Source organism: Poecile atricapillus, chromosome 28, assembly GCF_030490865.1.
Source record: "Poecile atricapillus isolate bPoeAtr1 chromosome 28, bPoeAtr1.hap1, whole genome shotgun sequence".
Classification (NCBI taxonomy): domain Eukaryota; kingdom Metazoa; phylum Chordata; class Aves; order Passeriformes; family Paridae; genus Poecile; species Poecile atricapillus.
This window is the reverse complement of record NC_081276.1, coordinates 2,229,327-2,257,295: the sequence shown is the minus strand read 5'-3', so window position 1 is coordinate 2,257,295 and position 27,969 is coordinate 2,229,327. Positions and strand designations below refer to the sequence as shown.

At 59.6% G+C, this 27,969-nt stretch overlaps 1 protein-coding gene across 1 annotated transcript; it reads right to left on the bottom strand.

Annotated features, from left to right (window-relative positions):
• Positions 1 to 1,049: 1,049 nt before the first annotated feature.
• Positions 1,050 to 27,419, bottom strand: JAK3 (Janus kinase 3). Its single transcript, XM_058859060.1, is given in 24 exon segments — positions 1,050 to 1,309; positions 2,431 to 2,541; positions 5,459 to 5,576; positions 7,648 to 7,820; positions 9,496 to 9,620; positions 10,383 to 10,572; positions 11,137 to 11,264; positions 11,334 to 11,484; positions 12,809 to 12,960; positions 13,772 to 13,910; positions 15,720 to 15,847; positions 16,850 to 16,934; positions 17,897 to 18,031; positions 18,119 to 18,234; positions 20,696 to 20,882; positions 22,256 to 22,367; positions 23,246 to 23,403; positions 23,480 to 23,605; positions 24,022 to 24,307; positions 25,376 to 25,521; positions 26,215 to 26,326; positions 26,409 to 26,469; positions 26,472 to 26,632; positions 27,187 to 27,419. Coding segments are annotated over 24 exon segments (3,450 nt in total). The 3' UTR covers positions 1,050 to 1,192.
• Positions 27,420 to 27,969: the final 550 nt, after the last annotated feature.

The following is a 27,969-nucleotide window of genomic DNA, read 5'->3' as shown; positions in this document are numbered from 1 at the left end:
AAAACTAAGGGATGGAGAATTGACCAAATTTTAATGGAATGAGGCTGAATTCCAACATGGAAGGAGGGAAAAAAGGGGAAAAAATCAAAGGGATGGAAAATTGACCAAATTTTAATGGAATGAGGCTGAATTCCGATGTGGAGGGAGGGGAAAATGGGGGAAAAAGAGGGAAAAAGGGGGAAAAGTCAAAGGGATGGAAAATTTTCCCAAATTTTAATGGAATGAGGCTGAATTCTGCCATGGAGGGAGGGAAAAAAGAGGGAAAAAAAGGGGAAAAAAGGGGAAAAAAGGGGAAAAAATGAGAAAATGGGGGAAAAAGGGGGAAAAGCCGAAGGGATGGGGGACACAGGGAGGTGTCACCATGGGATGGGGACACGGGGAGGTGTCACCGTGGGTTGGGGACACGGGGAGGTGTCACTGTGGGTTGGGGACACGGGGAGGTGTCACCATGGGTTGGGGACACAGGGAGGTGTCACCGTGGGTTGGGGACACGGGGAGGTGTCACTGTGGGTTGGGGACACGGGGAGGTGTCACCATGGGCTGGGGACACAGGGAGGTGTCACCATGGGCTGGGGACACAGGGAGGTGTCACCGTGGGTTGGGGACACAGGGAGGTGTCACCATGGGATGGGGACACGGGGAGGTGTCACCGTGGGTTGGGGACACGGGGAGGTGTCACCGTGGGTTGGGGACACAGGGAGGTGTCACCATGGGATGGGGACACGGGGAGGTGTCACCGTGGGTTGGGGACACGGGGAGGTGTCACCGTGGGTTGGGGACACGGGGAGGTGTCACCATGGGTTGGGGACACAGGGAGGTGTCACCGTGGGTTGGGGACACGGGGAGGTGTCACCGTGGGTTGGGGACACAGGGAGGTGTCACCATGGGTTGGGGACACAGGGAGGTGTCACCATGGGGTGGGGACACGGGGAGGTGTCACCGTGGGATGGGGACACATGGAGGTGTCACCGTGGGATGGGGACACAGGGAGGTGTCACCATGGGTTGGGGACACGGGGAGGTGTCACCGTGGGTTGGGGGACACGGGGAGGTGTCACCATGGGCTGGGGACACGGGGAGGTGTCACCATGGGTTGGGGACACGGGGAGGTGTCACTGTGGGTTGGGGACACGGGGAGGTGTCACCATGGGTTGGGGGTCCCGGTGGGATTCAGGGGGCGGGTGGGGGTGGGGCTACCCCCGGGTTTTGCTCCGCCCCTCCCGCAGCTCCTCGATTTTGGGGGACAGCTCCCCAAAAGTGGGTCGGGATCTGGGGGAGAAGGCCCAGCAGCTCAGCATCAGCGCGTACACCTGGGGGGACATCGGGGACATTGGGGACATTGGGGACATCAGGACATCAGGACATTGGGACATTGGGACATTGAGGGACACTGGGGGACATGGGGACATCGAGGGGCATCGGGGGACATCAGGGGACATCAGGGGACATCGGGACATTGAGGGACGTCAGGAGACATCAGGGGACATCAGGGGACATTGGGGACATCAGGGGACATTGGGGACATTGAGACATTGGGACATTGGGACATTGGGGAACATTGGGGGACATTGGGACATCAAGGGACATCGGGGACATTGGGGACATTGGGGACATCGGTAGACATCAGGACATTGGGACATTGGGACATTGAGGACATTGGGGGACATTGGGACATCGAGGGACATCGGGGACATCAGGAGACATCAGGACATTGGGACATTGGGACATCGGTGGACATGGGGACATCAGGACATTGGGGGACATTGGGACATCAAGGGACATCGGGGACAGGGGGACATCAGGGGACATCAGGGGACATTGGGGACAGTGGGGGACATTGGGGACAGTGGGGGACATGAGGGGACATGGGGACATCAGGACATCGGGACATTGGGGACATCAGGGGACATCGGGGGACATTGAGGGACATGGGGACATCGGGGGACATTGAGACATCAGGGGGCATCAGGGGACATCGAGGGGCAACGGGGGACATCAGGGACATCAGGGACATCAGGGGACATCGGGACATTGAGACATTGAGGGACATCAGGAGACATCAGGGGACATCAGGGGACATTGGGGACATCAGGACATTGGGACATTGGGGAACATTGAGGGACAGTGGGGGACATTGAGACATCAAGGGACATTGGGACATTGAGACATCGGGGGACATCGAGGGACATCGGGGGACATCGGGGACATTGGGGACAGGGGGACATTGAGACATTGGGGAACACTGAGGGACATCGAGGGACATCGGGGACAGGGGGACATCAGGACATTGGGGGACATCGGGACATTGAGACATTGGGGGACATCGGGGGACATTGGGGGACATTGGGGGACATTGAGACATTGGGGGACATTGGGGGACATCGGGGGACATTAAGGGACATCAGGGACACCCTGGGGACAGCGGTGTCACCTCCGAGGGGCAGCCGGAGGGCGCCGGGAGCCGCTGATTGTCCTTGAGGAGCTCCAGCAGGTGACAAACGATCTGTGCGGGCTGGCCCGAGCCCAGCATGCGCAGGAATTCCTGTGGGAACACCGGGAATGGGCTGGGGAACACCGGGAATGGGCTGGGAAACACCGGGAATGGGCTGGGGAACACCAGGAATGTCCGGGGGAACACCGGGAATGGGCTGGGGAACACCGGGAATGTGCCAGGAAACAGCGGGAATGGGCTGGGAAATACCGGGAATGGGCTGGGGAACACCGGGAATGGGCTGGGGAACACCAGGAATGTCCGGGGGAACACCGGGAATGGGCTGGGGAACACCGGGAATGGGCTGGGAAACACCGGGAATGGGCTGGGAAACACCGGGAATGGCCCAGGGAACACCGGGAATGGGCTGGGGAACACCGGGAATGGGCCGGGAAACACCGGGAATGGGCTGGGGAACACCGGGAATGTGCTGGGGAACACCGGGAATGGGCTGAGGAACACCGGGAATGAGCTGGGGAACACCGGGAATGGGCTGGGAAACACCGGGAATGTCCCAGGGAACACCGGGAATGGGCTGGGGAACACCGGGAATGGGCCGGGAAACACCGGGAATGGGCTTGGGAACACCGGGAATGGGCTGGGGAACACCAGGAATGGGCTGAGGAACACCGGGAATGGGCCGGGAAACACCGGGAATGTCCCAGGGAACAGCGGGAATGGGCTGGGGAACACCGGGAATGGGCTGGGGAACACCGGGAATGGGCTGAGGAACACCGGGAATGGGCCGGGAAACACCGGGAATGGGCTGGGAAACACCGGGAATGGGCCGGGAAACACCGGGAATGGGCTGGGAAACACCGGGAATGGGCTGGGAAACACCGGGAATGTGCCAGGAAACACCGGGAATGTCCCAGGAAACACCGGGAATGGGCTGGGGAACACCGGGAATGGGCTGGGGAACACCGGGAATGTCCGGGGGAACACCGGGAATGTCCGGGGGAACACCGGGAATGGGCTTGGGAACACTGGGAACGGGCTGGGAAACACTGGGAATGTGCCGGGAAACACCGGGAATGGGCTGGGAAACACCGGGAATGTCCCAGGGAACACCGGGAATGGGCTGAGGAACACCGGGAATGGGCTGAGGAACACCGGGAATGTCCCAGGGAACACCGGGAATGGGCTGGAAAATGGGATATCCCAGGGAAACGGGACAGCCCTGAGCACCGGGAATGTGCTGAGCACCGGGAATATCCCAGAGAAACGAGATATCCCTGAGCACCGGGAATGCCCTGAGCCCCGGGAATGTGCTGGGAAATGGGATATCCCAGGGAAACGGGAATATCCCAGGGAAACGGGATATCCCTGAGCACCGGGAATGTGCTAGAAAATGGGATATCAGAAACGGGATATCCCAGGGAAATGAGATATCCCTGAGCAGCAGGAATGTGCTGGAAAATGGGATATCCCAGGAGAATGGGAACAGCCCTGAGCCCCGGAAATGTGCTGAGAAACGGGAATATCCCAGAGAAACGGGATATCCCTGAGCACCGGGAATGTGCTGAGCCCCGGGAATGTGCTGGAAAACAGGATATCCCAGGGAAACGGGATATCCCTGAGCACTGGGAATGTGCTGGAAAATGGGATATCCCAGGGAGATGGGATATCCCAGGGAAATGGGATATCCCTGAGCACTGGGAATGTGCTGAGCACCGGGAATATCCCAGGGAAATGGGATATCCCAGGGAAACGAGATATCCCTGAGCACTGGGAATGTGCTGGAAAATGGGATATCCCAGGGAAATGGGATATCCCTGAGCACCGGGAATGTGCTGAGCAGTGGGAATGTGCTGGGAAATGGGATATCCCAGGGAAATGGGATATCCCAGGGAAATGGGACAGCCCTGAGCCCCGGGAATGTGCTGGGAAATGGGATATCCCAGGGAAATGGGAATATCCCAGGGAAACGGGATATCCCTGAGCACTGGGAATGCCCTGAGCCCCGGGAATGTGCTGGAAAACGGGATATCCCAGGGAAACGGGACAGCCCTGAGCACCGGGAATGTGCTGGGAAACGGGATATCCCAGGGAAACGGGATATCCCAGGGAAATGGGATATACCAGGGAAATGAGATATCCCTGAGCATCGGGAATGTGCTGGGAAATGGGATATCCCAGGGAAATGGGAACAGCCCTGAGCACTGGGAATGCCCTGAGCACCGGGAATATCCCAGGGAAATGGGATATCCCAGGGAAACGGGATATCCCAGGGAAATGGGAATATCCCAGGGAAACGCGATATCCCTGAGCCCTGGGAATGTGCTGAGAAACGGGAATATCCCAGGGAAACGGGAATATCCCAGGGAAATGGGAATATCCCAGGGAAACGAGATATCCCTGAGCCCCGGGAATGTGCTGAGCACCGGGAATGTGCTGGGAAATGGGATATCCCAGGGAAACGGGAATATCCCAGGGAAACGGGATATCCCAGGGAAATGGGATATCCCTGAGCACTGGGAATGTGCTGGGAAATGGGATATCCCAGGAAAATGGAATATCCCAGGGAAATGAGATATCCCTGAGCACCGGGAATGCCCTGAGCACCGGGAATGTGCTGGGAAACGGGATATCCCAGGAATATGGAATATCCCAGGGAAACGGGATATCCCTGAGCACTGGGAATGCCCTGAGCACCGGGAATATCCCAGGGAAACGGGATATCCCAGGGAAACGGGAATATCCCAGGGAAACGGGAATATCCCAGGGAAACGGGAATATCCCAGGGAAACGGGATATCCCAGGGAAACGGGAATATCCCAGGGAAACGGGAATATCCCAGGGAAACGGGATATCCCAGGGAAACGGGAATATCCCAGGGAAACGGGAATATCCCAGGGAAACGCGATATCCCTGAGCCCCGGGAATGCCCTGAGCCCCGGGATGGCCACGGAAGGCTCATCCCAGAGGGAATGGCTGCTCCATCCCATTTTCCAGGGACAATCCTCACCTCCGAGGGGCTCCTGCTCCCGGAGCTGAAGCTGAAGAGCTCGTACAGGAGCACCCCGAAGCTCCAGGCGTCCGAGGCGCAGGAGAAAACGTTGTCAGCCAGGGATTCCGGAGCGTACCTGCGGGAACAGCGGGAAAAGGGCTGGAAAAACAGGAGCACGGGCTTTTCATGGAATTTAGATGTTTAATAAAGGGACAATTAGGAGATAATAATTAAGTGACAGTTAGGAGATAATAATTAAGTATAAAATTGGGAGATAAAAATTAAGTGTACAAATAAATAGGAGATAAAAATTAAGTGTACAATTAGGAGTTAAAAATTAAGTATACAATTAGGAGATAATAATTAAGTGTATAAATAGGACATAAAAATTAAGTATACAATTGGGAGATAAAAATTAAGTATAAAACTAGGAGATAATAATTAAGTATACAAATAGGAGATAAAAATTAAGTGACAATTAGGAGTTAAAAATTAAGTATACAATTAGGAGATAAAAATTAAGTGTACAATTAGGAGATAAAAATTAAGTGTACAATTAGGAGATAATAATTAAGTATACAATTAGGAGTTAAAAATTAAGTACAAAACTAGGAGATAATAATTAAGTATACAAATAGGAGATAAAAATTAAGTGACAATTAGGAGTTAAAAATTAAGTATACAATTAGGAGATAAAAATTAAGTGTACAATTAGGAGATAAAAATTAAGTGTACAATTAGGAGATAATAATTAAGTATACAATTAGGAGTTAAAAATTAAGTACAAAACTAGGAGATAATAATTAAGTATACAATTAGGAGTTAAAAATTAAGTATACAATTAGGAGATAATAATTAAGTGTACAAATAGGAGATAAAAATTAAGTGTACAATTAGGAGTTAAAAATTAAGTATAAAACTAGGAGATAATAATTAAGTATACAAATAGGAGATAATAATTAAGTATACAATTAGGAGATAAAAATTAAGTATACAGATATATATATATATATGTGTGTATCATTCATTATAACATTTGAGAAATATATTTTTTATATTTTTATTATTTAATTATATATATTTTAATATATATAATATATTATATTTATTTATATATTTGTGACTAATAATATATCATCATAACATTATATATAACATTCATTATAATGTTTGAGAAATATATTTTTTATATTTTTATTTGTTATTTAATTCTAGATATATTATTTATATATATTATAATATATATTATATATATATAATTTATCGATATATTTTCGAATAATATTATAATATACCATCATAACATTATATATAACATTCATTATAATACTTGTAAAATATATTTTTAATATTTTTATTTATTATTTTATTATATTTATTATTTATATATAATATATATTATTCATATCTATATTATTTATCTATATATTTGCAAACAATATTATAATATATCATCATGACATTATATATAACATTCATTATTATATTTGCAAAATATATTTTTATATTTTTATTATTTTATAATATATATTATTTATATATTATAATAGATATTATTTATATTTTATAATAGATATTATTTATATTTTATAATAGATATTATTTATATATTATAATAGATATTATTTATATATATATGTTATTTATCTATATGTTTGCGAATAATATTATAATATATTACCATAACATTATATACAGCATTTGTTATATTTGTGAAATATATATTTTAATATTTTTATTAATTATTTTATTATATATATTATTTATATATTTTATTATATATATTATTTATATATATTCTTTATCTACATATTTGCGAATAATATTTATTATTTATTATTTATATTTTTTATACATATTATTTATATATTATAATAGATATTATTTATGTATATTTAAATATATATTATTTATATATATTTTATTTATGTATATTTAAATATATATTATTTATATATATTTAAAATATATAATTTATATATATATATTATTTATCTATATATTTGCAAACAATATTATTATATATCACCATAACATTATATATAACATTCACTATAATATCTACAAAAATCCAATAACATGCCACCCATTTATAACCACAAATTTTCAATTAAATTTTTAATAAAATTTGAAATAAAATTTCTATAAAATAAATCTGGATAAGATTCACTCCGAGGGGATTCCCGAGCTGGAATGGCATCCCTCACCAGAAGACGGGGCTCTGGCCGGGTTCCTGCACCACGTAATAATCCTTGTCCTGCGGGAGCAGCTTGGCCAGCCCGAAATCCCCGATCTTCACGTGCCTCTCGCTCTCCACCAGGATGTTCCTGCAGGCCAGGTCCCGGTGCACGCAGCGCCGAGCGCCCAGGTACTCCATACCCTGTGGGGGTAACAGAGATCCCAGGTACTCCAGGGTAACCCAGGTACTCCATACCCTGTCAGACCCTGTGGGGGTAACAGAGATCCCAGGTACTCCAGGGTAACCCAGGTACTCCATACCCTGTGGGGGTAACAGAGTGCCCAGGTACTCCAGGGTAACCCAGGTACTCCATACCCTGTGGGGGTAACAGAGTGCCCAGGTACTCCAGGGTAACCCAGGTACTCCATACCCTGTGGGGGTAACAGAGTGCCCAGGTACTCCAGGGTAACCCAGGTACTCCATACCCTGTGGGGGTAACAGAGATCCCAGGTACTCCATACCCTGCGGGGGTAACAGAGATCCCAGGTACTCCATACCCTGTCAGAGGGTGACAGAGATCCCAGGTACTCCATGCCCTGCAGGGGTAACAGAGTGCCCAGGTACTCCAGGGTAACCCAGGTACTCCATACCCTGTGGGGGTAACAGAGATCCCAGGTACTCCATACCCTGCAGGGATAACCCAGGTACTCCATACCCTGTGGGGGTAACAGAGATCCCAGGTACTCCAGGGTAACCCAGGTACTCCATACCCTGCGGGGGTAACAGAGATCCCAGGTACTCCAGGGTAACCCAGGTACTCCATACCCTGCCGGAGTAACAGAGTGCCCAGGTACTCCATACCCTGCAGGGGTAACCCAGGTACTCCATACCCTGTGGGGGTAACAGAGATCCCAGGTACTCCATACCCTGCGGGGGTAACAGAGTGCCCAGGTACTCCAGGGTAACCCAGGTACTCCATACCCTGTGGGGGTAACAGAGTGCCCAGGTACTCCAGGGTAACCCAGGTACTCCATACCCTGTGGGGGTAACAGAGTGCCCAGGTACTCCAGGGTAACCCAGGTACTCCATACCCTGTGGGGGTAACAGAGATCCCAGGTACTCCAGGGTAACCCAGGTACTCCATACCCTGTGGGGGTAACAGAGATCCCAGGTACTCCAGGGTAACCCAGGTACTCCATACCCTGTCAGAGGGTGACAGAGATCCCAGGTACTCCATACCCTGCAGGGGTAACAGAGATCCCAGGTACTCCATACCCTGCCAGGGCTGACAGAATGGAGGGGACAGAGCCCCCAGGTACTCCATACCCTGTCACAGGTGACAGAGCCCCCAGGTTCTCCATGCCCTGCCAGGGGTGACAGAGCCCCCAGGTTCTCCATGCCCTGCCAGGGGGTGCAGAATGGAGGGGAGCCAGGACAGAGCCCCCAGGGCCGGGGAACCACCGGGGTGAGGGTCCCTGGGGGCTCCTCCCAGCCGGGCGCTGCCCCAGGGGGCACTGAGGGGGGGACAGAGCGGCTGCAGGGACAGGAGACTGCAGGGGCTGGACAGGGAGACCTGGGTGACCCCTGGGTGACCCCTGGGTGACCCCTGGGTGACCCCTGGTGACCTCTGGGTGACCCCTGGCTGACCCCTGGGTGACCCCTAGGTGACCCCTGGCATTGCTCCAGCCAGGACAGGGACAGGATCCAGCAGCATTCCCAGGCCTGGAGCAGATCCCGGCTGGACAATGACCCCTGGGTGACCCCTGGGTGACCCCTGGGTGACCCCCGGGTGACCCCTGGGTGACCCCTGGCATGGTTCCAGCCCCACCCCGGGCCAGCAGCATCCCCGTTCCCAGCGCTCCCGGCCCGGTCCCACCTTGCAGATCTGCCAGGCGTAGAGGAGCAGCGTGCTGTGCTCCAGCCGGGGCTGGTTCTGCTGCAGGAAATCCCGCAGGCAGCCGTTGGGCAGGAATTCCATCACCAGCCTCAGCCCGCGCGTTCCTGCGGCCAAATCCAGCCCCGGCCATCCATGGGGGATCCCTGTCCCATTCCCGGCTTGATCCCAGCCCCATTCCCATCTGGATCCCTGTCCCATTCCCATCTGGATCCCTGCCCCATTCCCTGCTTGATCCCAGCCCCATTCCCATCTGGATCCCTGTCCCATTCCCTGCTTGATCCCTGACCCATTCCCTGCCCCATTCCCTGCCCCATTCCCTGCTTGATCCCTGCCCCATTCCCATCCGGATCCCTGCCCCATTCCCCGCCCCATTCCCAGCCCCATTCCCGCCCCATTCCCAGCCCCACTCCCATCCGGATCCCTGCCCCGTTCCCTGCCCCATTCCCCGCCCCATTCCCAGCCCCATTCCCGCCCCATTCCCAGCCCCACTCCCATCCGGATCCCTGCCCCGTTCCCTGCCCCATTCCCCACCCCATTCCCAGCCCCATTCCCTGCCCCATTCCCTGCCCCGTTCCCTTCCCCATTCCCTGCCCCATTCCCGCCCCATTCCCTTCCCCATTCCCAGCCCCATTCCCTTCCCCATTCCCAGCCCCATTCCCTGCCCCATTCCCTGCCCCATTCCCATCCGGATCCCTGCCCCGTTCCCTGCCCCATTCCCCACCCCATTCCCTTCTCCATTCCCAGCCCCATTCCCCCCCCATTCCCTGCCCCGTTCCCAGCCCCATTCCCAGCCCCATTCCCATCCGGATCCCAGCCCCATTCCCCCCCCATTCCCAGCCCCATTCCCAGCCCCACTCCCAGCTCACCGCGGCTGTAGCAGACTCCCCGGTACCGGACGATGAACTCGTGCTGCAGCGAGTGCAGGATTTGGATCTCCCTCTCGAAATCCCGGATTTCCTTGGCCGAATCCTGCTGCAGCCTCTTCACCGCCACCAGCTCGCCCGTGCTGTCACCCAGAGGGTCGTAGCGACACAATTCCACGCTCCCAAAATTCCCCTGGATGCGGAGAGCCGCGTGTTGGGACCCCACATTCCCAGAGCCTCATCCCAAAATCCCCCCCACACGGAAATGCTCGGGAATTGTTTCTCCCAAAATTCCCCTGGATGCGGGGAGCCGCTTATTGGGATGCCCCGACATTCCCAGAGCCTCATCCCAAAATCCCCCCCACACATGGAGAGGGGCAATGCTCGGGAATTGTTTCTCCCAAAATTCCCCTGGATGCGGGGAGCCGCGTGTTGGGACCCCACATTCCCAGAGCCTCATCCCAAAATCCCCCCCACACGGAGATGCTCGGGAATTGTTTCTCCCAAAATTCCCCTGGATGCGGGGAGCCGCGTGTTGGGACCCCACATTCCCAGAGCTTCATCCCAAAATCCCCCCCACACGGAGAGGGGACGATGCTCGGGAATTGTTTCTCGGCACAGCCGGGATGTCCCCACACCCCAAATCAGGGAAGGGAACTTCTGAGCTGAGTTTTGGGGTCCGGGCTCTGTCCCCAAATCAGGGAAGGGAACTTCTGAGCTGGGTTTTGGGGTCCGGGCTCTGTCCCGCTCCCCCCACCTTGCCCAGCAGCGAGATGTACTTGAGGTGCCGCTCCTGGAAGCGCTCGGGATCCAGGGAATCGCGTCCCCAAAAGCCATCCCGGAGCGTCACATCCGCGGGGGACAGGTCCGAGAGCAGCTCGTAGTCTGTGCGAGAGGGGGGGTGAGGCTCCTGTGGGGTCCCCCCGGGCCCCCCCAGCCCGGGCCGGCGCCCACCGGAGCTGATGAGGCCGTTGAGGTCGCGGATGAGGGCGCGGAAGCAGGGCCGGCGCTGGGGCTCGTATTCCATGCTCTGGGCCACCAGCGCCGCCAGCTCCGGCCACTTGGGAGCCGGGAGCTGCTGGCGGCTCCGGTAGAATTCCAGCTTCTGTAGGAGGGTGGGAGAAGGGGGGGTCAGGGGGGTGTGGGACCCCCAAAGTGCCCCTGAAGGGCTCCGAGCTGAGGGAGGGCGCAGGGGGATGGGGCAGGAGGGATGGGATTTATGGGAATGATGGGAATGATGGGATTTATGGGATTTATGGGATGGGATGGGATGGATGGGATGGGATGGATGGGATGGGATGGGATTTATGGGATGGGATGGATGGGATGGGATGGGATGGGATGGGATGGGATGGGATGGGATGGGATGGGATGGGATGGGATGGGATGGGATGGATGGGATGGGATTGGATTTATGGGATTTACGGGATTTATGGGATTTATGGGATTTATGGGACGGGATGGAATTGGGCAGGGAAGAAGGGCTGGGATAAAACGGGGAGGGAGAGGAGGGTGGAGGAAGGAGGGGCTGGATGCAGTAGGACAGGACAGGAACGCCGGGATCCAGCGGGATGGGGCAGGCATTCCGGGATCCAGCGGGATGGGGCAGGAATGCCGGGATCCAGCGGGATGGGACAGAAGGATCAGGATCCAGCGGGATGGAGCAGGAATGCCGGGGCAGGAATTCCGGGATCCAGCGGGATGGGACAGAAGGATCAGGATCCAGCGGGATGGGGCAGGAATCCCGGGATCCAGGGGGATGGGTCAGGAATGCCGGGATCCAGGGGGATGGAGCAGGAATTCCGGGATCCAGCGGGATGGGTCAGGAATGCCGGGATCCAGGGAGATGGGGCAGGAATTCCGGGATCCAGCGGGATGGAGAAGGAATTCCGGGATCCAGGGGGATGGAGAAGGAATTCCGGGATCCAGGGGGATGGGGCAGAAATGCCGGGGCAGGAATTCCGGGATCCAGCGGGATAGGTCAGGAATTCCGGGATCCAGCGGGATAGGTCAGGAATTCCGGGATCCAGCGGGATGGGTCAGGAATGCCGGGATCCAGCGGGATGGGACAGAAGGGTCAGGATCCAGCGGGATGGAGAAGGAATGCCAGGATCCAGCGGGATGGGGCAGGAATGCCGGGGCAGGAATGCCGGGATCCAGCGGGATGGGACAGGAATTCCGGGATCCAGCGGGATGGGGCAGGAATTCCGGGATCCAGCGGGATGGGGCAGGAATGCCAGGATCCAGCGGGATGGGGCAGGAATGCTGGGGCAGGAATTCCGGGATCCAGGGGGATGGGGCAGAAGGATCAGGATCCAGCGGGATGGAGCAGGAATGCCGGGATCCAGCGGGATGGGACAGAAGGATCAGGATCCAGCGGGATGGAGCAGGAATTCCGGGATCCAGCGGGACGCTGGGATCAGCCTCACCCTCTGTGGCTCCAGCAGGCTCAGGGGCATGTTCCCCCCGCTGAAGATCTCCCACAGGGTGGCTCCGAAGCCCCACTTGTCGGCCGGCAGCCCCAGGCTCCCGGGCTCGCTGATGCACTCGGGGGCCACCCACGGGATCCGCTCCAGCAGCGCTGCGGGCGCCCGGCCCCGCTCAGCACCCGCGGGGGTCCCGCACCCCCAGAACCCCCCCGGGACCCCCCCACTCCCTGGCCCGGGCCGGGAGGGTGACCCCGACCCCGGGCTGGTTGGGTTTGATGAAAGGGATTCCGCAGCCAGGACCCCGCTTTGAGGAGGAGCACAGGACCAGGACCCCAGAACCAGAACCAGGACCCCATACCCAAATCCAGGGCTGGGATCCGGACCCCACAGCCAGGACCCCGCTTTGAGGAGGAGCACAGGACCAGGGCCCCACACCCAGAACCAGGACCCCACACCCAGTACCAGGACCCCAAACCCAGAACCAGGACCCCAAACCCAGAACCAGGACCCCACACCCAGTACCAGGACCCCAAACCCAGAACCAGGACCCCACACCCAGTACCAGGACCCCAGAACCAGGACCCCACACCCAGTGCCAGGACCCCAAACCCAGAACCAGGACCCCAAACCCAGGGCTGGGATCCGGACCCCACTGCCAGGACCCCGCTTTGAGGAGGAGCACAGGACCAGGACCCCAAAGCCATCACCAGGACCCCAAACCCAGAACCAGGACCCCAAACCCATTGCCAGGACCCCAAACCCAGATCTGTGACCCAGACCCCACAGCCAGGACCCCATACCCAAATCCAGGACCCCAAACCCAGATCAGGAATCCAGACCCCACAGTCAGGATTCCCCATTGAGGACGATGAGCACGGGACCCCAAACCCAGAACCAGAACCCCAAACCCAAATCCAGGACCCCAAGCCCAGCCCCTCGGGACCCCCGGAGCCCCTCACTCACTGTCCCGGGCCAGGACGGTGACGCTGACCCCGGGGTCGCTGAGTTTGATGAAGGGGGGGCTCCCCCCGGCCGTGTCCCCCTCCCGGGCCAGCAGCACCTTCTTAGCGGAGACGTTCCCGTGCGGGATCTTCTTGTCCTCCTGCATTGGGGGGAAGAGGGATCGGGACCCTCAGGGTGGTCCCGGGCGCTGGGCTGGGCTGGGGGGGGCACCAAGGATGGGTGGGAGCCGTGGGAGATGGATTGGGGGCTGTGGGGTGGGGATCCCTGGGATCTGTGGGATCCCTGGGATCCGTGGGATCGGGATGTGTGGGATCCGTGGGATCTGTGAGATACGGGGTGTGGGATCTGCGGAATCCATGGGATTGGGATGGGTGGGATCCACAGCACACGGACATGAGGGATCCATGGGATCAGGATGTGTGGGATCCATGGGATCGGGATGGGTGGGATCCATGGGATCGGGATGTGTGGGATCCATGGGATCAGGATGTGTGGGATCCATGGGATCAGGATGGGTGGGATCCATGGGATCAGGATGTGTGGGATCCATGGGATCAGGATGTGTGGGATCCATGGGATCGGGATGTGTGGGATCCATGGGATCAGGATGTGTGGGATCCATGGGATCAGGATGTGTGGGATCCATGGGATCGGGATGTGTGGGATCCATGGGATCAGGATGTGAGGGATCCATGGGATCAGGATGTGTGGGATCCATGGGATCAGGATGTGTGGGATCCATGGGATCGGGATGTGTGGGATCCATGGGATCAGGATGTGTGGGATCCATGGGATCAGGATGGGTGGGATCCATGGGATCGGGATGTGTGGGATCCATGGGATCGGGATGTGTGGGATCCATGGGATCAGGATGGGTGGGATCCACGGGATCAGGATGTGTGGGATCCATGGGATCGGGATGTGTGGGATTCAGATCAGGATGTGTGGGATCCATGGGATTGGGATGTGTGGGATCCATGGGATCAGGATGGGTGGGATCCATGGGATCAGGATGTGTGGGATCCATGGGATCGGGATGTGTGGGATCCATGGGATCGGGATGTGTGGGATCCATGGGATCAGGATGGGTGGGATCCATGGGATCGGGATGGGTGGGATCCACGGCACACGGACATGAGGGATCCCCACTGTGCCCCCAGGCTGCATCCCCTGGGGCACCTGGATCCCGGAGATCCGTGGGATAAATCCATGGGATAAATCCACTGGATGAATCCACAGGATGAATCCACAGGATAAATCCACAGGATAAATCCATTGGATAAATCCCTTGGATAAATCCATTGGATAAATCCATGGGATAAATCCATGGGATAAATCCATGGGATAAATCCACAGGATAAATCCATGGGAAAAATCTGCGGGATAAATCCGTGGGACAAATCCACAGGATAAATCCACAGGATAAATCTATGGGATAAATCTATGGGATAAATCCACAGGATAAATCTATGGGATAAATCTATGGGAAAAATCCACAGGATAAATCTATGGGATAAATCCATGGGATAAATCCACAGGATAAATCCACAGGATAAATCCACGGGATAAATCCATGGGATAAATCCACAGGATAAATCCATAGGATAAATCCACAGGATAAATCCACGGGATAAATCCACAGGATAAATCCACAGGATAAATCCATGGGATAAATCCATGGGATAAATCCACAGGATAAATCCCTGGGATAAATCCACGGGATAAATCCACAGGATAAATCCATGGGATAAATCCATGGGATAAATCCACAGGATAAATTAATGGGATAAATCCGTGGGATAAATCCATTGGATAAATCCACAGGATAAATCCACGTGATAAATCCACAGGATAAATCCATGGGATAAATCCACTGGATAAATCCACAGGATAAATCCACGGGATAAATCCACGAGATAAATCCACAGGATAAATCCACGGGGCTCACCAGGTAGTTGAGGGCGTAGGCCAGCTGCTTGGCCACCGCCAGTTTCCAGCCCGTGGCCACCGCGCCGCGCCTCTGCCGCAGGTACAGGTCCAGGGGCCCGTGGGGGACGTGCTCCTGAACCATCACACCTGGGGACACGGGGACAGAGGGACAGGGGGACAGAGGGGACGGGGGGGACAGGGGGGACAGAGGGGACAGAGGGACAGAGGGGACACGGGGACAGAGGGGACACGGGGGACAGAGGGGACAGAGGGGACACGGGGACACGGGGACAGAGGGGACACGGGGACAGAGGGGACACGGGGGACAGAGGGGACAGAGGGGACACGGGGACAGAGGGGACACGGGGACAGGGGGACAGAGGGGACAGAGGGGACAGGGGGACAGAGGGGACACGGGGACAGAGGGGACAGAGGGGACACGGGGACAGAGGGGACACGGGGACAGAGGAGACAGAGGGGACAGAGGGGACAGAGGGGACAGGGGGACAGAGGGGACAGGGGGACAGAGGGGACAGAGGGGACACGGGGACAGAGGGGACAGAGGGGACAGAGGGGACAGAGGGGACAGGGGGGACAGGGGGGGACAAAGGGGTCAGGGGGGACAGGGGGGACAGAGGGGACAGGGGGACAGAGGGGACAGAGGGGACAGGGGGACAGAGGGGACAGAGGGGACAGGGGGGACAAAGGGGACGGGGGAGACGGGGGGGACAGGGGGGACAGGGGGGACAAAGGGGACAGGGGTGTCACAAAGGTCTCAGAGGACTCACAAAGTTCTTGGGAGTGTCACAAAGGTGTCAGGGGTGTCACAAGGGTCTCAGGTGGCTCACAAAGGTCTCAGGGGTGTCACAAAGGTCTCAGGGGTGTCACAAAGGTCTCGGGGGTGTCACAAAGGTCTTGGGGGGGTCACCCTGGGCTCAGGAGGGTCCCACTGGGGCCAGCGGGGTCACCCTGGGCTCTGGGGGTGTCACCCTGGGCTCAGGGGGTGTCACCCTGGGCTCTGGGGGTGTCACCCTGGGCTCAGCGGGGTCACCCCGGGCTCAGTGGGGTCACCCTGGGCTCAGGGGGTGTCACCCTGGGCTCAGGGGGTGTCACACTGGGCTCAGGGGTGTCACCCCGCCCGACACTCACAGTCCTTGCCGAGGCTGACGCCGTGCAGCAGCACCAGGTGCCTGTGGGACAGCTGGCTCATGGTGCTGGCCGCCTCCAGGAAGGACTGCGACAGGGACAGGGACAGGGACAGGGACAGGGACAGGGACAGGGACAGGGACAGGGACAGGGACAGGGACAGGGACAGGGACAGGGACAATGGGACAGGGACAGGGACAGGGACAGGGACAGGGACAATGGGACAGGGACAGGGACAGGGACAGGGACAGGGACAGGGACAGGGACAGGGATGGGACAGGGACAGGGACAATGGGACAGGGACAGGGACAATGGGACAGGGACAGGGACAGGGACAGGGACAGGGACAGGGACAGGGACAGGGACAGGGACAGGGACAGGGACAGGGACAGGCGGCTCAGGGCGCTGCTCGGGGACCCCTGGGTGCCACCCCCAGGTGCCACCCCCGACTGCCACCCCAGGTGCCACCCCCGAGTGCCACCCCTGACTGCCACCCCTGAGTGCCCCAGAGTGCCACCCCCGGGTGCCACCCCTGACTGCCACCCCCGAGTGCCACCCTTGAGTGCCCCAGAGTGCCACCCCCAAGTGCCACCGCAGAGTGCCACCCCTGACTGCCACCCCCGAGTGCCACCCCTGACTGCCACCCCACCCCCGAGTGCCACCCCCGAGTGCCATTCCTGAGTGCCCCAGAGTGCCACCCCTGACTGCCACCCCAAAGTGCCACCCCAAAGTGCCACCCCCGGGTGCCACCCCCGAGTGCCCGAGAGTGCCACCCCTGACTGCCACCACGGAGTGCCACCCCTGAGTGCCACCCCTGAGTGCCACCCCCGAGTGCCACCCCCGAGTGCCATTCCTGAGTGCCCCAGAGTGCCACCCCCGAGTGCCACCGCAGAGTGCCACCCCTGAGTGCCACCCCCGAGTGCCACCCCTGACTGCCACCCCACCCCCGAGTGCCATTCCTGAGTGCCCCAGAGTGCCACCCCAGGTGCCACCCCCGACTGCCACCCCTGAGTGCCACCCCCGAGTGCCACCCCAGGTGTCACCCGTCACCTCCAGGCAGTTCCGGTGGCTGCCGTCCATCACCTTCAGCACCACGGGGCTGTGCCGGGTCCCGTCCTCCCCGTCCTGCTCCCGCCTCACCCCCCGGTAGATGCGGGTGAAGGAGCCCTGGCCCAGGCTCTCACCCTGGGGGGACACGGGGACATTGCTGGGGGGTGTCAGGGCTGTGTCCCCCCCCCGGTGTCCCCTCCCGGTGTCCCCTCCCTGCCGTACCCGGCTCAGGCTGTGCGGGTGGATCTTGTGGAAGCTCAGCTGCTGCGGGCGGCGCTGCCGGGGGGAGCCGGGGGGCCGGGGCACCCCCCCACGCACGATCAGCAGGTTGGAGGGGTCTGGGGGAACAGGGGGCGTCAGGGGGGGACAGGGACGGGGGGACCCCCGGGATGGGAGCGGGAGAGGCCGCGCTGGGGTGGAGCAGCTGGCGGTGTGATGTCACACAGGTGTGCTGTGACGTCACACAGGTGATCTGTGACGTCACACAGGTGTGCTGTGATGTCACACAGGTGATCTGTGATGTCACACAGGTGCTCTGTGATGTCACACAGGTGATCTGTGACGTCACACAGGTGCTCTGTGATGTCACACAGGTGTGCTGTGATGTCACACAGGTGTGCTGTGACGTCACACAGGTGATCTGTGACGTCACACAGGTGCTCTGTGACGTCACACAGGTGATCTGTGACATCACACAGGTGCTCTGTGACATCACACAGGTGATCTGTGACATCACACAGGTGTGCTGTGATGTCACACAGGTGTGCTGTGATGTCACACAGGTGTGCTGTGATGTCACACAGGTGATCTGTGACGTCACACAGGTGCTCTGTGATGTCACACAGGTGATCTGTGATGTCACACAGGTGATCTGTGACGTCACACAGGTGTTCTGTGATGTCACACTGGTGCTCTGTGACATCACACAGGTGCTCCGTGACATCACACAGGTGATCTGTGATGTCACACAGGTGATCTGTGATGTCACACAGGTGTGCTGTGACATCACACAGGTGATCTGTGATGTCACACAGGTGATCTGTGATGTCACACAGGTGATCTGTGACATCACACAGGTGATCTGTGATGTCACACAGGTGATCTGTGATGTCACACAGGTGATCTGTGACGTCACAGTGGTGATCTGTGATGTCACACAGGTGTGCTGTGATGTCACACAGGTGATCTGTGATGTCACACAGGTGTGCTGTGATGTCACACAGGTGATCTGTGACATCACACAGGTGTGCTGTGACATCACACAGGTGATCTGTGACATCACACAGGTGCTCTGTGATGTCACACAGCTGATCTGTGATGTCACACAGGTGCTCTGACATCACACAGGTGATCTGTGACATCACACAGGTGATCTGTGGCGTCACACAGGTGATCTGTGATGTCACACAGGTGATCTGTGACATCACACAGGTGATCTGTGATGTCACACAGGTGATCTGTGATGTCACACATGTGCTCTGTGACGTCACATAGGCATTCTGTGACATCACAGGTGCTCTGTGACATCACACAGCAGAGCTGGGATGGTGCAGGTGCTCTGTGATGTCACACAGGTGATCTGTGATGTCACACAGGTGCTCTGTGACATCACAAGCACTCTGTGAAAACACACATGTGCTCTGTGATGTCACGCAGGTGCTCTGTGACATCACAACCACTCTATGACATCACAGCCACGCTATGACATCACACACTGCTCCGTGACATCACAGCCTGGTATGTGACATCACAGACACTCTATGACATCACACATCCATTCTGTGACATCACAACCTGGTCTGTGACATCACAACCACTCTATGACATAACACGGCCACTCTATGACGTCACACAGCCACTCGGTGACATCACAACCTGGTCTGTGACATCACAACCACTCTATGACATCACAGCCACTCCGTGACATCACAACCACTCCATGATGTCACACAAGCACTCCGTGAGGTCACACAGCCTCTCCATGACCCCCCATCCGCTCTGTGTCACCCCCGGTGTCCCCTCTCCGTGTCACCCCCCGGTGTCACCTCTCCGTGTCACCCCCAGTGTCACCCCCCGGTGTCCCCTCTCCGTGTCACCTCCCGGTGTCCCCTCTCCGTGTCACCCCCAGTGTCCCCTCTCTGTGTCACCCCCCGGTGTCACCTCTCCGTGTCACCCCCAGTGTCACCCCCCGGTGTCCCCTCTCCGTGTCACTCCCCGGTGTCCCCTCTCTGTGTCACCCCCGGTGTCCCCTCTCTGTGTCACCCCCCGGTGTCACCTCTCCGTGTCACCCCCGGTGTCACCCCCGGTGTCCCCTCTCCATGTCACCCCCAGTGTCACCTCTCTGTGTCACCCCCCAGTGTCCCCTCTCCGTGTCACCCCTGGTGTCCTCTCTCTGTGTCACCCTTGGTGTCATCCCCAGTGTCACCCCTGGTGTCACCCCCGGTGTCACCTCCCAGTGTCCCCTCTCTGTGTCACCCCCCATTGTCCCCTCTCCGTGTCATCCCCCGGTGTCACCTCCGGTGTCCCCTCTCCATGCCACCCCCCGGTGTCACCCCCGGTGTCACCTCCGGTGTCCCCTCTCCATGCCACCCCCCGGTGTCACCTCCGGTGTCCCATCTCCGTGCCACTCCCGGTGTCACCTCCGGTGTCCCCTCTCCATGCCACCCCCCGGTGTCACCCCCGGTGTCCCCTCTCCGTGTCACCCCGGTGTCACCCCCGGTGTCCCCTCTCTGTGTCACCCCCGGTGTCCCCTCTCCGTGCCACCCCCGCTGTCACCCCCGGTGTCCCCCCCGGTGTCACCTTTGTGTCGGGGCCCGCAGGGAGTGTCCAGGCGCAGCGGGGTCCCCTCCGCCTGCAGCCCCCGGTGTCGGTAGGTGCCCAGCAGCTCCCGGAGGCTGCGGAAGCTCCGCGCCGCCCCCGCCAGCCGCAGCTGCCCCTGCTCGTCCCGCCGGATCCGGCAGCGCTTGTAATCCCGCCCGGAGCGGGTCTGGGGGATCCCGGCATCAGCGCGGGGGGACCCCGAGACCCCGACCCAGACTGTGGGGAACCCCCGGAGACCCCGACCCAGACTGTGGGGAACCCCTGGGAGACCCCGACCCAGCCCAGGGGAACCCCGGGAGATCCCGACCCAGACTGTGGGGAACCCCCGGGAGATCCCGACCCAACCCAGGGGAACCACGGGAGACCCCGACCCAGATCATGGGGAACCCCCGGGAGACCCCGGCCCAGATCATGGGAACCACGGGAGATCCCGACCCAGACTGTGGGGAACCCCCAGGAGATCCCGACCCAGATCATGGGGAACCCCCAGGAGATCCCGAGCCAGATCATGGGGAACCCCCAGGAGATCCCGAGCCAGATCATGGGAACCCCGGGAGACCCCGACCCAGACCGTGGGGAACCCCCAACCCCTCCTGGGGACCCCCGGGAGACCCCGACCCAGATCATGGGGACCCCCGGGAGACCCTGACCCAGCCTAGGGGGGACCCCCAACCCCTCCTGTGGGGACCCCCGGAGACCCCGACCCAGATTGTGGGAACCTCCGAGAGACCCCGACCCAACCCAGGGGATCCCCGGGAGATCCCGACCCAACCCAGGGGAACCCCGGGAGATCCCGACCCAGATCATGGGGAACCCCAACCCTTCCTGTGGGGATCCCCGGAGACCCCGACCCAGCCCATGGGGACCCCCAGAAGACCCCGGCCCAGATCGTGGGGACCCCCGGAGATCCCGACCCCTCCCGTGGGGATCCCCAGAGACCCGACCCAGACTGTGGGGAACCCCGGGAGACCCCGACCCAGATCATGGGGACCCCCCGGAGACCCCCAACCCCTCCCGTGGGGAACACCCAACCCCTCCTGTGGGAACCCCGGGAGATCCCGACCCAGCCCATGGGGATCCCCGGGAACCCCCAAACCCCACCTGCCCCACAGGGACACGGTGGGTGGCACCATCCCCATGTCACATCCCCGTGTCAGTGCCCCGTGTCACATCCCCGTGTCACCGTCCCCATGTCACCATGCCCCCCTATCCCCTTGTCCCCATCCCCATGTCCCCATGTCCCCATCCCCCTGTCCCTTTGTCCCCATCCCCATGTCCCCATGTCCCCATCCCCCTGTCCCCTTGTCCCCATGTCCCCCGTCCCCTTGTCCCCATGTCCCCGTGTCCCCCTGTCCCCATTCCCATGTCCCCGTGTCCCCGTGTCCCCATGTCCCCCTGCCCCACTGTCCCCCTGCCCCCGTGTCCCCACAGGTACCAGGGCTGTGTTTCCCTCACTCTGCCGCTCTCCCGGTGCCCCCCGTGCCCCCCGGTGTCCCCCGGTGTCCCCGGTGCCCGTGCCCGGTGTTCCGGGGGTCTCACCTGGACGCTGACGGTCAGTAGGAAACTGTCGAAGTCCTGGGGGCTGCGGCGGAGCAGGAACAGCCCCGGGGCGCCCCCGGCCGCCTCCAGCTTGTGCACGGCGAACTCGGCACTGCCAAGGGCGGGGGTGGCCGTGCTGCCCCTCGGGGACACCCCCCGTGCCCCCCCCGAGCCGGCAGATCCCCGTGGGGACCCGCTCGTGTCCCTCAGGGTGTCCCTGGGGGTCCTGGGGGTGTCGTGGGGGTGTTTGGGGTGTTCTGGGGTGTCCTGGGGGTGTTTGGGGTGTCCCTGGGGTGTCCCTGGGGTGTCTCGGGGGGGTCCTGGGGGTGTTCAGGGTGTCCCGGAGGGGTCCTGGGGGTGTCATGGGGGTGTTTGGGGTGTCCCGGGGGTGTTCGGGGTGTTCTGGGGTGTTCGGAGTGGTCTGGGGTGTCGCGGGGGTGTCGTGGGGTGTCCCGGGGGCTGTCCCGGGGTGTCCTGGGAGTGTTCTGGGGTATCCCTGGGGTGTCCCGGGGTGCCCCGGGGGTGTGCCGGGGGGGTCCTGGGGGTGTCGTGGGGGTGTTCAGGGTGTCTTGGGGGTGTTCAGAATGTTCTGGGGTGTCCTGGGGGTGTCGTGGGGTGTCCCTGGGGTGTCCGGGGGTGTTCCGGGAGTGTTCGGGGAGGTCTTGGGGGTGTTCGGGGTGTCTTGGGGGTGTTCGAAATGTTCTGGGGTGTCCTGGGGGTGTTCCGGGGTGTCCCAGGATGTCCCGGGATGTCCCTGGATGTCCTGGGATGTCCCGGGGTGTCCCGGGGGTGTCCCGGGCTGTCCCGGGCTGTCCCGGGGTGTCCCGGGCTGTCCCGGGCTGTCCTAGGATGTCCCGGGGTGTCCCGGGCTGTCCCTGGGGTGTCCCGGGGGTGTCCCGCTGTGTCCCCATGATATCCCTGTACGTCCCATCCCCTCCCTTCCCGCATCTCCTCGGGCTCGGGGCTGCTCGGGGGGGTCCCGGTGCCCACCTGATGGGTCCATGGCACTGATTTTCCAGCTCCTCCAGCAGCCTCGGAGGTGCCACCTCCCTGCAGAAGTAGTGCTGGGCATCCACCGTCAGCCGGTAGTAGCCATCGAGCAGCGCCACGAAGGAGCGAGCCTCCCTCAGCGTGCCGAACTCCACCTCCTGCGCCAGCCTCGGGGTCACCCCCTTGTCCCCTCCAACCCTCCGGGGGGGGTCCCCAAACCCTCCCCGAGCTCACCAGCACCCGGTTGTCCGCCTTGGTGACGGTGACCAGCCGGTTCTCCACGGGGCCCCCATCGCGGCTCGCCGCCTGCTTGATGCTGATGTCGGCGATGTCGGGGAAGTCGCAGAAGTGCTGGCGGCTCTACGAGGGTGTCACACCCGCCCGTGTCCCTGGAGGTGTCCCGGGGGTGTCCCGGGGGTGTCCCGGAGGGGTCCTGGGGGTGTTCGGGGTGTCCCGGGGGTGTTCGGGGGGGTTCTGGGGGTGTTCTGGGAGTGCTCTGTGGGTGTTCTGGGGTGTCCCGAGGGTGTTCGGGGGGGTCCTGGGAGTGTTCTGGGGTGTCCCGGGGGTGTCCCGGAGGGGTCCTGGGGGTGTTCGGGGTGTCCCGGGGGTGTTCGGGGGGGTCCTGGGGGTGTTCGGGGTGTCCCGGGGGATGTTCGGAACGTTCTGGGGTGTCCTGGGGGTATCGCGGGGTGTCCCTGGGGGTGTCACGGGGTGGAGGGTGACAACCCCGCCACGCCGCGGGGTCTCCTCGGCTCCCGACCACCTCCCCAAAGCACCTCGGAGCCTCCGCAGCTCCAGGCCACGCCGCTGTCGCCGGACACGTGGAGGGCGATGGGCGCGGCGGAGCCGGGGGAGCGCGCCTGGAACATCTCCTCGGTGCTGCGGCGCTGGAGCCGCTCCAGGTCCAGCAGGTATTTGAGCTTCAGCTGCGGCCCGTCCGTGTGGCAGCAGCCCCCGAGGAGCCGCAGGGATTTCCCGAAGCGGCGGCGGAGGCGCTTGCGGGTCACGAAGTTGTGCTGCTCGATCTGGCTCCGCAGCGCAGCGGGCAGGCACGACTTGTAACTGCGGGGAGACGGGGCTGCGTGTGCCCGGGGGGACCGGGGGGGCCCGGGGGTGGCCCCGGGGGTGTTGGGGTGTCCCCAGGGGTGTTGGGGTGTCCCCAGGGGTGTCCCCGGGGGTGTTGGGGTGTCCCCAGGGGTGTTGGGGTGTCCCCAGGGGTGTCCTCAGGGGTGTTGGGGTGTCCCCAGGGGTGTCCCCAGGGGTGTTGGGGTGTCCCCAGGGGTGTCCCCATGGGTGTTGGGGTGTCCCCGGGGGTGTCCTCAGGGGTGTTGGGGTGTCCCCGAGGGTGTTGGGGTGTCCCCGGGGGTGTCCTCGGGGGTGTTGGGGTGTCCCCGGGGGTGTTGGGGTGTCCCTGGGGGTGTTGGGGTGTCCCCGGAGGTGTCCCCGGGGGTGTCCCCAGGGGTGTCCCCGAGGGTGTTGGGGTGTCCCCGGGGGTGTCCCCGGGGGTGTTGGGGTGTCCCCATGGGTGTTGGGGTGTCCCCGGGGATGGCAGAGAGTCCCAAGGGGTGTCCCCGGGGGTGGCAGAGTGTCCCTGGGGATGTTGGGGTGTCCCCGGGGGTGTTGGGGTGTCCCCGGGGGTGTCCCCAGGGGTGCCGGGGTGTCCCATGAGGTGTCAGGCTGTCCCCGGGGGTGTGAGGCAGTCCCAAAGGACACCAGGCTGTCCCCATGGGTGTCACACTGTCCCCATGGGTGTCACACTGTCCCCATGGGTGTCACAGTGTCCCCATGGGTGTCACACTGTCCCCATGGGTGCCACACTGTCCCCATGGGTGTCACACTGTCCCCATGGGTGCCACACTGTCCCCATGGGTGTCACAGTGTCCCCATGGGTTCCAGGCTGTCCCCATGGGTGTCACACTGTCCTCATGGGTGTCACAGTGTCCCCATGGGTTCCAGGCTGTCCCCATGGGTGTCACACTGTCCCCATGGGTTCCAGGCTGTCCCCATGGGTTCCAGGCTGTCCCCATGGGTGTCACAGTGTCCCCATGGGTGTCACACTGTCCCCATGGGTTCCAGGCTGTCCCCAGCCATGCCGGGCTGTCCCCCGAGGGCCACTGGGTGCCGTCTCACCTGAGGTGGCTGCAGAGCTGCTCGGGGCTCAGCCGCCGCTCCTTGGCGATGCGCAGCATGTCCAGCACGGCCAGCGCCAGGCACTGCTCCTGCCAGGGCAGGCTCAGCCCCACGGCCACGCGGCCCCCGATGAAATCACTGCGGGACTGGGGGGACACGAGGCTCGGGGGGGGGTCTCCGGTCCCCTGAGACCCCTGGGAGTGTCACCCTCCTGTCCCCAAAACCCCCGGGAGTGTCACCCTCGTGTCCCCGAGACCCCCGGGAGTGTCACCCTCGTGTCCCCAAAACCCCTGGGAGTGTCACCCTGGTGTCCCCGAGACCCTGGGAGTGTCACCCTCGTGTCCCCAAAACCCCCGGGAGTGTCACCCTCGTGTCCCCAAGACCCCGGGAATGTCACCCTTGTGTCCCCAAGACACTGGGGGGTCCTGCCCGGGCTCTGATCCGCTGTCCCCCCCCAAAGGGGACAGGGTGACCCCATGCCGGCAACTCGGGGTGCCCCTGGGGGGAGGAGGAGGAGGAAGAAGAGGAGAAGGAATAACAGGAGGAGGAAGAGAGGAGGAGGAGGAAGAGGAGGAGGAAGAAGAGGAGGAACAGGAGGAGGTAGAAGAGGAGGAGGAAGAAGAAGAGGAGGAGGAAGAAGAGGAGGAGGAGGAATAACAGGAGGAAGAAGAAGAGGAGGAGGAAGAAGAGGAGGAGGAAGAACAGGAGGAGAAGAAGAGGAGGAAGAAGAGGAACAGCAGGAGGAGAAGAGGAGGATGAGGAAGAACAGGAGGAGGTAGAAGAGGACAGGAGGAAGAAGAGGAACAGGAGAGGAGGAGGAGGCCGGCTGCAGCGCTCACCTGGGCGAACAGGTAATCAATGACAGGGTAGTCCAGGACAGGGCTGGCCCGCTCGTTCAGCAGCTGGAAGCGGTGGCACTGTCCCTGCCCGCACCAGTTGGGGAAGAAGAACCTGGCGGGGACAGGAGGGTCCCGGAGCTGCTCCCCCCGGGGAGAGTGACCCCAAAATCCGCCGGGGAAGGGCGGGGCCGCACCTGATCCTGTACACCACGACCTGGCTGCGGGATTCATCCACGGTGAACAGGTGGTTGGGGGGAACCAGCAGCTCAGGTCCTCGGTGGCCAGGGCGAAGAGCGGGTGGCACACGGGCAGACCGCTGGGGAGCCAGAGGGGGCTGGCACCGGAGCCCAGGGGCACAGAGAGCCCAGGGCCACCGCTGGATCTGCTCTCCCTGCCCTGCGCCCGGCACCGCTCACAGCTGGAGCCCAAAGCCACAGCTGGGACACCAAGGCTTTGGTTGGTAGCCCAAGGCCACATCTGGCAGCCAAACCCCACAGCTGGCGTTCAGGAGCCGCTGCGGAGGGGGAGCACAGGGCCCTGAGGGCAGAACCGGGACCCCAAAGCCGCAGCCAGGACCCCAAAGCCAGAGCTGGAATCCAGACCCCACGCCAGGATTCACCATTGAGGATGAGCACGGGACTCCGTACCCACATCCAGAACTCCATCCTCAGATCCAGAACACACCCCATTCCTGCCCCCAGAACCCCATTCCTGCCCCCAGAACCCCATTCCTGCCCCCAGGACCCCACTCCCACATCCAGGACCAGGTTCTCGCACCCAGAACCCCTCACATTCCCACACCCAGAACCCCATTTCCACATCCAGGACCCAATTTCCCACATCCAGGACCCACTCCCGCCCCCCGGACCCCCCATTACTGCCCCAGGACCAGGTTCTCACACCCAGGACCCCCACTCCGGCCCCAGGACCCCCGAGCCCCCGTTGCTGACCGCAGGCTTTGGCAGCGCTCACGCAGAGCTCCTCGGCCGTGTAGCGGCCGCAGGTGAAGCTGAGCGAGCGGGCCCGCGGCTGGGGCCGAGCCGGTGGTACAGGAGCACCTGCAGGGCTCCGCTCTCGCCCGAGGAGAGGCTGCAGGAGCGGGCCCCGATCAGCGGCGTCTGCTCGCCCAGCGGGCCATGGAGGGAGCTGCAAGGAGAGGAGGGCTCGCAGTGACCCCCTGGTCCCCGCTCCTGCCCTTCCCTCATCGTCCTCCCCGCGGCCAAACCCCGCAGCGGAGGAGGAAAGGGAAACTGAGGCACGCGGTTGGATATCCCTCCCCGCTCTCCCAGCCTGTCACGGTGTGAGGAGGGAGGACGCGGCTCCATCCCGGTTCTGTCCCGGCTTTATCCCGGCTCTATCCCTGCTCCATCCTGGCTCCATCCCTGCTCCATCCTGGCTCCATCCCTGCTCCATCCTGGCTCCATCCTGCTCCATCCTGGCTCCATCCTGCTCCATGCCCGGCTCTATCCCAGCTTTATCCCGGCTCCATCCCGAGCTCCATCCGGGCTCCATCCCGGCTCCACCCGGCTCTATCCCGGCTCCATCCCCGGCTCCATCCTGGCTCTATCCCGGCTCCATCCCCGGCTCTATCCCGGTCCTCCCTGCTCCATCCCGGCTCCATCCCGGCTCCATCCCGGCTCTATCCCGGTTCCATCCCTGCTCCATCCCGGCTCCATCCCGGCTCCATCCCCGGCTCCATCCCGGCTCCATCGGCTCTATCCCGGCTCCGATCCCGCTCCATCCCGGCTCCATCCC